Source organism: Delphinus delphis, chromosome 14 (genome assembly GCF_949987515.2).
Source record: "Delphinus delphis chromosome 14, mDelDel1.2, whole genome shotgun sequence".
In the NCBI taxonomy this organism is placed as follows: domain Eukaryota; kingdom Metazoa; phylum Chordata; class Mammalia; order Artiodactyla; family Delphinidae; genus Delphinus; species Delphinus delphis.
In genome coordinates, this window is record NC_082696.1 from 11,682,883 (window position 1) to 11,696,385 (window position 13,503).

General features: G+C 42.7%; 1 protein-coding gene across 1 annotated transcript in view; it reads left to right on the top strand.

The window, feature by feature from the left end:
* Positions 1-4,325: 4,325 nt before the first annotated feature.
* Positions 4,326-13,503, top strand: part of NOX3 (NADPH oxidase 3) — a 58,013-nt gene continuing 48,835 nt past the window's right edge. The window contains exons 1-4 of the mRNA XM_060030487.1: positions 4,326-4,373; positions 4,992-5,087; positions 5,204-5,314; positions 6,316-6,400. Of these exons, the coding sequence (XP_059886470.1) occupies positions 4,326-4,373; positions 4,992-5,087; positions 5,204-5,314; positions 6,316-6,400 (340 nt within the window). The remainder of the gene's footprint in view (positions 4,374-4,991; positions 5,088-5,203; positions 5,315-6,315; positions 6,401-13,503) is intronic.

Consider the following 13,503-nt stretch of genomic DNA (forward strand, 5'->3'; position numbering starts at 1 on the left):
TTGTCCAGTATCTGGCCCTCAGGTGACTTAGGGGAAAAAGAACATTAGATTGGCGTGTGAGAGTTTGATCCGGGAGACATTTGGGGAATGGGCTCTAGATTGATTGGTTTGCATATCAAAGGCTGTTCTCTGCAGGTTGCTTTCTATCGCTAGGAATTAGCCAACCCTGGAAGGTACGGTTCCTCCCCTGAGTCTGCAAGTCTCCAACATGTCAAAGACATCTTCCTATATAGAAAATTAAAAAGAAAATCATTAATAAAATAGGATAACATATTCATTTCTCTATAACCTATCGGCATTATGTAGAAATAGATGGCATACTTAATCACATATAACAGCATACAGTTAGTGCTCTGTACCTGCAGGCTCCACATCCACGGATTCAACAACCACGGACTGAAAAAAAAAATTTTTTTTTCCATTTCAGAAAGTTCCAAAAGGCAAACTTGAAGTTGATGCACTCTGGCAACTATTTACTAGCATTTTCATTGTATTAGGTATTATAAGTACTCTAGAGATGATTTAAAGTATACAGGGTGATGAGTATAGATTATACGCAAAGACTACACCACTTTATATAAGGACTTGAGCATCCGCAGATTTTGGTATGCGAGGGCGTCTTCGAACCAATCCCCTGCATTTACTGAGGGAGGACTGTGTTTATTCACAATTAATTATTAACTAAATTAAATTAATTCCTATGACATAAATGTGTCCGATTACAAGAATGCAATTTATACTGTATGTTAAGTGTGTTTGATGCACAAATCCATTTATTAGTACTTCATAAAAGGAGATGTTTAGGGAGCTGTGCTGGGGTTTGCCGCCATCTTGGAGGAGAATCGCTGCGAGCTCCTGGGGTTGGGGGTTGGCCTCGGGGCGGGGTTAGGGGGTTGGCCTCGGGGCGGGGTTGGGGGCGGGCAGGGGCGGGGCTGGGTGGCCTCGGGGCGGGGCTCTGCGCCTCAGCGCGGCACCGCCCCGGAGCGTGTCCTGCTCAACGGCCGAGGCACCGCTCCTCAGGCGTTGTGACGGGGATCCGAAATCCTTCCTGCACCGTCTGTGCCAGGCCCACCTGGACCCGGACTCGGACAAGCATGAAACCGGTGTCTCTTTCATGGTCAGAGACCGCACCTAGTTCGGCCCGTGGTGCACTCCCCGAGACACTGGTCGTTCACAAAGACCTTGCAGAGGGAGCGGAATTTTACAATATCACCTCACTAGTAAAACTTGCAAAGGACAGAATTAGAGAAGGAGACAGCAAAACATCACAGCTGCGGGTGACGCATGTGCACCGAGGGCTCCAGGTTCCAGGGGCGGAGCTCCCGCAGAGCGGGCCCACCAGGCCGACGGCGGGAGGTCGGAGCAGCAGCATCGGCTCTTCCTGCAACGACAGGGGTGCAGAACAGGTGGGTTCCTCTGCGGGGTTTCCCAGGAGCTGCACGACTCCCCCGACGGCCCAAGCAGGGAGCCCTGCGAGAAGGCCACCATTTTGTAAGCACGGGGTTCAAGGAAGGATGTGAGGAAGACAGTATCCACAGCTTTAGAAATGTTTTACCTTTTCCCAAGATGCAATGATCCGCCATGTCGAGGAAGACTGGCTGTGAGAAGAAACCTGCTTTGTACAATTTCGCGAGAGAGGTCTGGGTGTGACTCCTGGGACCCCGAGGTGGGCGGCGAGGGACGGGGCCAGCTGTCCGAGGCCGGGCGTCCCCACCCAGGAGGCCCGGGTGGGCGTCCCCATAGGGACTTCCGCTTGGTTTCGCCAAGGGCCACTCAGGCCTGAGGCAGGACGCTCCTGACTGACCCTTTTAATCACCGAAGATAGCTGAAAGGACAGCGTTCTTGGTGCTACATAAACAGACTGTAACGGAGCCTGGGCCTCACTGGTGGGCAGTGGCCGCAGCGCCGCGGCCCCGGGCTCTGGGTGCCCGCTGCTCACCCTGGCAGCACCAGGCCCTGGTCCTCGGGGCAGGGGGTCCGCGCTGCCTCCTCGATGAGCTGGGTTGGTGGTTTCTCCTGGCCTCCGCGTGTTCCGTGCTTCCCAGGCCTCCTTCCTGACCCGGCCCGGAGCAATCGAGGCTTCTCCATTTGTCATTTCCAGGCGAGAGCCCTGCGCATCCTTTCTTTCCCTGTGTGGACGCTTTTACTTCTTTTACTTCTTAGATATGCCTGAAAGTGCTGCTGCCTTTGGGGCTGATCTGTTAAGTCAGTTAAAAGGAGGTATAAGTTTTGCCTCGTCGGACCCACCCGGGGCCTCGGGGGACCTGGCGCCCATTCCTGCCTTGGTCTGGCCTGGGATGGAGGTCAGGGCGGGGTGTCTGTGCAGTTTCTGGAGCCGAAACTCCGGGTCACGTTGCAAAGCGGACGTTTACAGCACATCGCAAACATCTCTTTCCCACGGGCCCCTAGTCCTCTTGTGTAACTATGCACGTCTCCCTGATATATCTGGGGCGTTGGTGACACAGCCTGCACGGGCCCTGCTCCCCGACATGACGTTGGCGCTGCTAGGATTCCTTTGAAATCTTCCTCGGCTGGTCGTGCGGCCTGTCAGTCCGGGGGGGCCTGGGTCGGAGGGCAGCTCTGCTACCTGACCTTGGGCTTCTAGGCAGGTCTGGCTCCAAACGCTTCCAGAGGCTTCTCGCCTGTACCCTCTTCTCATTTGCCAATATTACCTGATGAACGAAGTTCTGCAGCACCTAGGACTTGCCTCCTCCTTTTTGTAAGGTCTGTTGTATGTTGCTAAATGTTTGGCTTCATTGGTTTATAGCAACCTTTCTATAGGGCACACTTAACCCTGCTGACGCGCCCTCCCCGGAGCCCGCAGGCGTGGGCGGCCCCTTCTTGGCCCGTGGGGCGCTGCTGTGATCTTGACATAATACATAGGCTTGTGGCTTTTTTTTTTTAATTTAAAGATATCAAGACTTAATTCACTAAAATTTATTCTAAGTGGATATTTTTACTTTTGTACTTCTTTAAGTATCCATATTTTATCGGCTTACAGTTCATGCCTAAGTTTCCCCTGAAAATAGCAAATAAAATTGTGTATTTGTGGGGAAAAAAGAAATGTTTAGGGTAATGGTTAAAAATGAAGATGCTAAAATCAGAGAGAACTGGATTGAGGTCCCAGCTGCCCCTACTGCAAGTTACTTCATTGGGTCTGTTTCCACTTTTGTGTAAGGGGGCTTATCATAACCTACCTCATAGAGTGAGTCAGTGTATGATTTAATTGGACAATACTGGAAAAGTCCTTAACCTGGTGCCTGGATATTGATTTAGGATTTAGAATTACTCTTATTATTTAGGTCAATGAATACTCATAATTATTATTCTCGACAGGTTTTTTCAAAGTTTTAATTTTTTTAGGATAACTAAATAGATTCACCGTATGAAGATGCAGAAAGCTTAAGCAATTATTCAAATGATTCAGATCTCCTCCTGTTTTCATCTTAATTGTCTGAAAATTTTCAATGAAATATTTGAGTCAAAACTAGCCAAACATTTGCTTCAGGTGGGCCAAGTTTGCCTACCAGAGCAACCATAGTCACTGTTTAATAACTATAACTTAAACAAAATCAGAGAATGGACCAGGCTTACGCATAGCCACTCCTGGGATCACTAAGGTATGAAAGAGTATTCTCACTGACCTCATGGGTGCACCAAGTGGGATTAGGAAGAAAATAGGGTTTATTCCATCAATCCCACAAAAATGTCTCCTTTCTTCTTCATAGCCACATGTTAAATTTATGAAAATTCTTCCATCTGTGTTTTTTTAAGATCCTTTTCTTTTTTCTTCACCATCTTCTGAAAGATTGTTTAACTTATATTTATTTACCCGCTCTTCTATGTCTTCTATAAAAAGCTTTTTTCAAAGAGGGAGAAAGGAAGTAAAGAAGCTAAATAGAGAAAACTCTATAAAAATGTTTTGCTGTATCCAGCCATCAGCAGCTAGGTTATTCTTCAAATTTACATAAGGATTTATTATCATCTTGACTGCAATCATGTAGAAAATGAATGGGGTACAAAGTACATGAGGCTAATTTAATAAAACGAGCTTTCTTTGCTTGTGAAATCTTTGAAGAAAGGAATCATTAGACAGAGACTTGCCTTGTTTTCACCAAGGTCAGGAGGCATGTCAGCTTGGAGATGTGCCCTTGGCGAGAAGTCCTTAATTAGAAATTCCTCGGGAGCTGCTCCCAGTAGGTGCTTCCTAAGACGAAAAGACAAAATAACTTAGCAGGGAAGCCCTTACTAAGGGTAAGGTTATAACGTCCAGGTTCAGGTGAATGAAAGAAACAATTTGCTGACAGCAAAAGAGCAAAGCTGTCATGATGGGTTGCTGGATTTTGAATGAAAGTCTCTCCATCATATTAGTAGTAAGTATCATTTTTGTTATTTAACTTTAAATATATACATTGAATGTCTTGATTCTTAGGATAACTTGTAGAGCGATATGAAATAACTTCAAGTATTGCTCTGGTTAAAGGACTAAAACTTGTTAGAAAACATTCAATAGATATATTTAATTTACCCTTGCAGAATCATGTAAGTCGTGACTTTTAAAGTCAAGTAGTTTGCTTTTGCATCATGTATGAATGTTTCTCTAAATCGAATGAAGGCTTTGAATTAGACTATGAAATTGGAATTTTTCCAGAATACTTTCTGAGTTGTTTTTAAAGATTTCCTCCTTCTTGACATTATTGACTTAAAATGTTATAGCAGTGTTGATTAGGATGGTTTTGTACTTTTCATTAATTTCCTTAAAATACACCCATATATGTTTAAAGTCTTTTTTTTATAAAGTTAACAATTTCTTACCAGTACGATCACTGTTAAAAAACTGATCTATGAGAAATAAGTACTGTATATTGTGGTTGATATTGAGAAGCTCTTCATTTCACTTTAAAAGAAGAACCCCAAGAACCCCAAGTGATTTTGAATAGAAGAAAAGGTTGAAGACAGTATTGATTGGTTCTTTTTTCATTCTACTCTAGCTCTCATGGCTGGGAGTAAATTTATATCTGTTTATTGACACATTCTGTTGGTACGAAGAGGAAGAGTCTTTCCTTTATACACGAGTTATTCTGGGTGTAAGTAGATTTGGGGACTACACATTAATTATCATTTCAGAAAGAAAATGCATTCTCTTTTCCCCGGCTTCCTTGTTTTCACTGTATCTCTTTCTTGTGTGTTTATGTATGGACAGTCAACACTGGCTTGGGCTCGAGCATCTGCAGTGTGCCTGAATTTTAACTGCATGCTAATTCTGTTACCAATCAGTCGAAACCTCCTTTCACTCATGAGAGGGACAAGTAGTGTAAGTACTAAATTATCTGAAATAATTTCAGTTGTTATGATCTAATGTGTGTCATTGAAAACAAAGATGTACTTCACTATGAAATTCCCAATAATCCTGGTTAGATTGAGGTCTGTTTCTCTGTAGTGAGAACACAAGGACTAAAACTGAACTTCTGAAATTGGAACATCTGATTTGTCTTTTGCTTTTGCCATTGACTCCCTACATGACATTGGACTCATTGCTCAACCTTCCCCTGATGCATTTGCTTCATTGGAAAAGAAGAGCTAATAAGATTGACCTGACTCGTGAAGATGGAAGTATTATAACAGCTTGAATTACTACAGTTTCTGATTAAAAGGAGCTAAATAAGTAGATGAGCCAAATGCACTCAAGAAGCATCTCTCTGAGTTTTCAGCCCAGGAAAACACAGTCACTGTACATAGATTTTAGTATGTAAATTTTAGCCCCTACCAGACATATTGGGGTATTTCCTAATTATGTAGATGTCACCGTGTTGGGTGCTTACCTGTGTTTCCTGCCAAACAGAATAATGCACTGTACAGAAAAATAAGACCTTCAATAACCCTTCTAGACTACATAATTTATTATATAATCATTTTCATAATTTTATGAATATCTAGTTGTAGATGCATATAGAGCCTTTCTTGGTGTAGTAAGGAGTAATTTATAGACTACTTAAACCATGTCACTGAGGATGATGGTTATAATCTTCATTTCCTAAATTAGCTGAGGCGTGATTATTAGCAGGTTTATTCTAGAGTTTTGGCTTATAGCCAGGCAACTACTAACTCAGTCACTTTTATTGAGTTGAAATTTCAGCAAAGCCAGTAATAACCATTTGATTTTGCTTGTTTAATTAATGGCCACTAATTTTTGTGTCATGTCGCCTCACCTTCAGTAATTTAGAGACAGGGCCTGAGTCTTGCTTTCTTAACTCTTATGACACTGTTATTGCTATGATTTTCCCTGAATAAGACTTTTAATTTTTGTTATTCTAGTGCTTCAGAGGACCATGGAGGAGGCAATTAGACAAAAATCTCAAATTCCACAAACTGGTTGCCTATGGGATAGCCATGAATGCAAGTAAGTGCTAGTTATTAATTGCCTGATTAATTTTATAATACCTTCCATTCACTTTATAGTTTTATTTCCTCCCTGCCAAAGACTCACCCTTAGGTAAAAGAAATCTTTGCCTTCCATCTGACCATACAAACCTTATATAAATGGATTTTTTAATTTCTGATTTATACTCATGCAGTCTTCCCTACCAAGCCTTCAGTTTGTCAAGGAAAAGTTTATGAAACTTCATTTTCATTTGTGAATAACTAAGCTTGTTGATAATACCATGGTAAAAACCCACTTGAAAAATGAACACTTTGTTAGTCAATATAATTCACATCAGAAATAAAATTGACCTATACTCAAAGTCCCATTCAGTCGTAGGAAAACGACTATCAAATGGTATCATGGGCAATAAAAAGAAAAAAGAAAAGCAAGATCATGTGAACAAGGTTCTGAACAGTATTGAGCTAGTGGATATAAAAGGATCTTGAAAAGATATGAAGCTTTATAGGTATATAAAGTGTTATCACTATTTCTTGAATAGAAAACAAGAGAATTCAAGATACAGGCACTAGAAATTAGCATCAAAGGTTAAGGTTAAACTCTGGTGAGGAAGAAAGGAACAGGGGCAATAACCAACTGGCTTGTGGTTTTGTTGGGCGACAAAGACATTGAAATAAAAGGCTATCAGAACAATAAAGAGTTATGATTCAGGACTGTTTCCCTCAAACTAATTTAACAATAAACCGTTTTTCTCATTTGTTTTTATCCTCTCATGCATAAAAAATAGCAGAGTAAAAAGAACACTCAAAACAAATGCGGGTTTAATTAAGCAACAAGACATGACAGACGGTGCCCCAGTGCCAATTAGCACAACTTCGGGTGTGCGCTGAGATGTGTGGGGAGAGTTCCCTACCGGCTGTCTTCAATGCCAGACTAAACCAACCCCGGAAACGTTTGCAAAAGGTCTTTGGAGTTTGTTAAGACTTAAGCGTAAAAATACATCATGTCTTAGAGAACACTAGCGAAGGAATGGAGGACAAGGAACAGGGCTAATTCATGTTTGTGTTCCAAGGCCTGCAATAGCGCTGAGTATATGTAGGTGCCAATAATCTTTGTGAATGCGGGAAGGGATGAAGACTCAGGGAAGCAGATTTCAGCTCAGAAATGCAAGTCTTTGCCAGACCTTGAAAATTATCTAAAATTAGAACGAGGGTCCCCTGAGAGTGCTGAGTTCCCTGTTGGGGGAGGTGTCCTAGTGGAATCCAAATTGCTCCTTGAAAAGCACTTCAGAGAAGGAATTCAAGGAATCTCTAGGCTTCCTTTAAAATCTTAAGAATCTTTAATTCTGTATTAAAAGAGGAGATAAAACACAGTACAATGGCAGGAAGAATATGATCACTCTGCAATAGCTTTAAGGCAGAATTGGACTCTAAGAGAAAGTTACAAAGATATTACAGAGAGAAGGAACAAAAAAACCCACAGCATCAAAACAATCAAAAAAGAAATCAAAGGATAAAGGAAAATATGTATTATACAATAGGTTTCTCCTTAAACCTTTGCGTATGTATATTTCTTCATCTGGAATCATATATCAATAGTATACCTGCATCAGTGATGTGTACTGAATATCTCCCGCCCATGTGCAAGATACCCTGATAGGAGCTGTAACCGTCTGAAACTGGTACAGTCAGTAATGTTTTCAGGATGGAGTATAATTCATAGGGACAGCAGTTGACTAGAATCAGATAACCAAGTTATTTTATACCCCTGCTAGTGATGGGTTGTGTGATCTCGGATAAGTTCCTTATGTCCTCCTCTGTGGAATTAAAAGAACAATAATCCAATCTATCCATCCTTATAAGATGCGCAGACCAGTTGTCAGGAGTGGACCTCTAGGAAACCGACAGACTTCAAGGTCATTCACTGTGGCTATTGCAAAGAGAATCAGGTCCAGGTTTAACAGGGCCAGCAGGCTCCGCTCGTCAAGCCCCGCCCACTGGTGCTTCCCCTCACCTCTCACCGCACCCCTTTGCTTTTCCCTAGCTCCCGGCGGTCCCTGAGCAGTCTGTGCCTTTGCTCTTGGTATTCCCTTTGTCCAAAATGCTTATCCTCTCCTTCTTCGTTGGGTAAGTGGTTGCTGTACCCAGGACTCGTTGCCTGGCCAGCTTTCCTCTGAGCCTCCAGGTCTGGGCTGTTGGCCCTCCTCACCTGCGGGTCCAGCCGCACCTCCTGCCCTATAGTACTATTTCTCAGACTCTCATCGCCTTAAAATTTGCGACTGTGCCTTATGCCTCTTGGCTTTCCTGGGCCCGGCACACAATAGGTCCTGAACAAATTGGTCAAACCTGAGGATGAGCAGAGAAGTCAGCTAGCAGGCAAAAGAGATCAAGAGAATTCCTGGAAAAAGAGACAAGATATGAGAGTGCGGGAGTTCCCAGGGAACCGGGAGCAGTTTGGGATGGACGAAAGATAGAGTGGGCAGTGAAGAGGTTCAGAATGACGTCAGTCATCCAAGGTAATCAGTTCGCATTCTGCTATGACAAGACAAAGCAGGCAGCTCTTTCTCCTCCGTCTTTCCCTCACAGATCCCTGGAGAGAATCAGGTATTCTCTCTGGCCCTCTTCTGCTTGAGTCCCCACTGTTTGCCAAGCTCCCAAACATCTCCCGGGGCTGTGCCAGCAGGGTCTGACTGCTTTTGAGAGCAGAGCGCCCCTCTTCTCCCACCTCCATGGCAACCAGCGGCGCTGCGGTTGTTTCCATTCCAGGCAAAGGCGGGAAGGTGGGGAGATCGCTCTCTGCTTCTCCCAGACCCTGACAAAGCAATTACTACATTTCACATTAACTACAACACGTGGCTGGCAACGGTGCTTTTAGAAGAAAAAAAAAAATGCTAAGCCCTGGTATCATAGATATACCTTTGCTTTTCACATTTTGTCCTTCCGGTGTATTCACTTGGGAGCAGCTGAAAATGTCCCCGTGCTTATTTTATTAGCATCGCCCCTGATGCTGCTTTTCAAATAGCCGACTGGCTTAATAGAGGTGTGTAACCTTGGAGGAAGTGCGTCCACATCGAGGTTTGCGTGCCAGCCTCTAATTTCTCATCCATTCCCCTGTAAGTTGAACTGCAGACTTTAATTGGTCAAATCATTAAAGGATGTAATTAGAGCCTTGTGAAAGTAGGCTGGGGTGGAGGAGGGAAGAGGCAGACAATGGTATCCATAATCAAGGGCATCACCGAAAATGCAGTGACAGGAACTCTTCTTCCTTTGGCTTCCTGCCTTCCTGCATGCCTGCCTATGATAAGAGCTGCTGGAGCCTTCTTCAGCCACTAATAAATCATTTTCAGAGCCCTGTAACCTCACTGGTATAAAAATCATAGTTTCGCAGCTTCTCCGTTCTTATTAATGCAGGTCTTTCTGGGCTCTCTGGTCCACAGTAGACCTTGAAGACGCTTCCAATGGAATAGTAGTACTTTGAGCCCGAGCTTCCTTCAAGAGATCTGTGAATAGAGACCAAGGCAGCTCTCTCTGGCAAATTCTGCAGCTTGCATCCGCTAGGTTCCAGGGCGGACAGTGACCCACGTGTAGCTCCTGATGAGTTGCTGATTAAACCTCAAGAAACACAACACAGACAGGTTGAGAGAAACGACCTCAGAATCGGGGTGCTAAGAAAAAGTGATTTGGAGGACTCACCACAGAGAACCGTCCCAGAGGCCCAAACTCTTCAGGACTTGATCCCAAAGGAATGGCTACTAGTTCTGCTTGAGGCATGGGGAGGTCCAAGGAGGCTCTCTACCCTGTCCTGCCTATGACATGATTTAATGGGATTTACAAACGAGTGGCATGCACAGGATGCCAGAGAATATGTGTGTTCTTGCAGAAATCAGACCACACACTTGAAAGTTTGGGGCCAGATTCTGAAATGCAGAATCAAGAAGCACAGCCAGGATTTGTCCCAGCATCCTTCTTTCTAAAAGCTGCTTAATTAGGAGGTGACTAACTTCAGAATGACTGTTATCACTGACAGGCAGGCAGAAAGATAGCAAGAACTGACCACACTTCCAAGATTCTCCCTCAATCACACTCCCTTTGATCTCCTGCAAAAGAAAAAGAAGGAAAGAAAGAAGGGAAAGGAACTTTCTCAGGGCAACTGGCTCTAATTGTAGCCTTTATGGTTTTTTTGTTCACTCTTCAATAAAATCTCCTTATGTGAGCTCAGAAGTTCAGACACCAATTAAATGTGCATTTGTAGTGTGTCTAAGATTGTGGCTCTCTTTTAACTGTAAAAGTACTTTGGTAAGAAAATAAAATTGTGGGAAGACCCAGTCACAGCATCTTTTCGTCTGGCATTAAGGTGGGATCTGGAAATGCGTACCTAGGGCTCTTCCAAGGGCTTTGGCAGAAAGTCCCCAGAGGCACCAGGAAGAAGGAACCTGTGTAGTTGGTGACACTGGATTTGCCGTAACACTTAAGAAACCCCTTTGAGACAGTGTTGACTTTGAAAACATATTGAAACATAAGTTTCATGTTTGCATTGCTCTCGTATTGGACTCCAGCTCCCTTTTAGATTGACAGATACTCCCAATTAGCTTCAGACGGAGACACAGGAGCCAGACAGCTGGAAGGGAGCCTAGACATCAAGGTTTAGTCCAGTCCACACATTTTACAGATGAGAAAACAGGGACTGAAAGAAGTTAAGTAACTGAGAAGTATCCTCTTCAGTATTGTTTCTCCTACATGCTCATATCAAATCTAGTAACATGATATGATTTTGATGACTAAGAAAGAGGAAAATAAAACCATATCTCTATTTTATCACATACTTGAAGCAACCGTCACTGTAAATATAGCATGGCTATTCATATTAAAATAACTAAAATGTATAAAGGGAAGAATAGGAAATATAATGTCTGAAAAAGAACAAAATCAGTATCTCTCTTGGTATCTATCAAGTCCCAACAGTCCTGGATTTGGTAGCTGGGATACCTTTGGTTCCAAGCCAAGATCACAGTAAAATTAGGGTCTGATCTAAGAGGAAATAAAACATTTAGACAAACAAAATGGGCACAAGCAGTATCCTCTCTGAGAATTCCTGAGATAAGTAAAATAAGATATTCTAATTTTTATTTTCTACCTGTGAAAAGAAAACAAAATAGAGGTAGCTGGAGCAAAGGAACATTTAAGACGTGAATTTCAAAGTACATAAAAAAACTAGAAAGAATAATTTTCAATATATTCCCTCAGGAGCTACCTTTTGCAAAGCATCTTGGGTTTTCTTATACTACTTCATTAGTTTCTTCAGCTCTGTTATGGGAAACCTGGCAAGAAGAATAAATAAAGAGTTCAATATCTTTGCTCATTCAATAAATGTACTTAAATTTAGTTTATCAGTGTCAAATTCTCATGTGGAAATCAACCTAACAGAAAATAGATTGTGATCAACAACTCATTACATGGGAGAAAGATGTTACAGAACGTAGACTCTAAAAGACCTAGAATTTATCCTGTGTTCCGTTTCTGACCATCACATGTGGATTATGTAATAGTAAATACGTCACTTAATTTTTTGCTTGAAGCTCAGAATCTATTTCTGTAAAATGGGAACAGCTCCTCTCTGTCTGGTGTGCTTTAGTCCACAAAGGGAGAATTGAAGAAAGCTAGGAGCAGAGGAGTGAGGGTAAAGGGATATAACGTAAAAGGAGTATTTACACCCACCTACAAAGAGGACTCCAAAGGTCATAAGTCTTAGGAGCTATTTGACTCTAGATTAAAGACACCAACTGAGCCATTCAAAGAGTCTAGCTAAGCCCTTAGGAGAAATTCATTTTCAGTAAACTGTAAGGGTATAACAATTATTGATTAGTGAAAAGAAGCAGTATAACTTAAAGGTCAAAAGATGGGCCCCTTTGCCATTAATGGACTACAGGTCTCTTAACTTGTTATATACTGGTCTGTAAAGTGGCAATAAGATTAATACTTGAGGATTACATGAGATCATATGCCTGAAGAATTTATAACAGTGTTTGCGGTATAATAAGTATTCAATATCTGTTAGCTATGAAAAATATTACCTGTTTTTTTCAAAACTTTAAGATACTTACCAGAAAACAGCAATTAAAAATACTGGACAGGGGCTTCCCTGGTGGCACAGTGGTTGAGAGTCCGCCTGCTGATGCAGAGGACACGGGTTTGTGCCCCGGTCTGGGAGGATCCCACAAGCCGCGGAGCGGCTGGGCCCGTGAGCCACGGCCACTGAGCCTGCGCGTCCGGAGCCTGTGCTCCGCAATGGGAGAGGCACAGCAGCGAGAGGCTCGTGTAATGCACAAAAAAAAAAAAAAAAAATACTGGACAATGTTTATGTTCAATTTAGCAAATAGTTCCTATTTTACATACAGCATATTGCAAGAGACTGCTGCCGGGTAAGCTTTTCTAGCTCTGTGGACGCTAAGACCAAACAAGGCAGCCCCTTCGTAGACGTGGCCGCATATAGTAACAAATGGAACTTAACGAGGAAAGACACGGCCCCTTTGGTGCTAACCTCACCAAACCCGTAAGGAGACAGTCAACAGCACAGACTCAGAAACACTATATAATATGCTTTGCCTTCTTAAGTGAGCTTCAACCAAAAGTATATTTGAACTGATTTCTAACTAAAAGGCTGTAGAAAAATGTGTTAAAACACGTATTAGCAGGGAAAACGCTACTCCAACAATGTTGCACACAGATTGGCTCCCTGGACCTTTCTCCCTTTCTGTAATCTTATGGTCACTCTGCAGATCATTACTAAGGACAGGCTGGTGCTAAGCATGTGCCGGGTGTTGAGGTTTCAAGATGAACGAATCTTGAGGCGTCAAAGTCCATCAAGAAACGCAGGTATAAAAAAAAAAAAAAGAAACGCAGGTATAAATAAATACTCAGAACCATAGTATCTGGGAAATGTCATCAAGGTATGACATCCATGCTTGTGGAATCGAAGAATGCTTGAGAAGACAGCTTTTGAATTGGGTCTTAAAGCGTGAGGACTGCTTTGCAGCGCAGAAGAGGGAATGGCTCTGTTAAAAGAAACTCAGGTGGCAGAGAGAAGAGGCTAAACAGAAGATGTCATTTCTAGATGTATCTGAT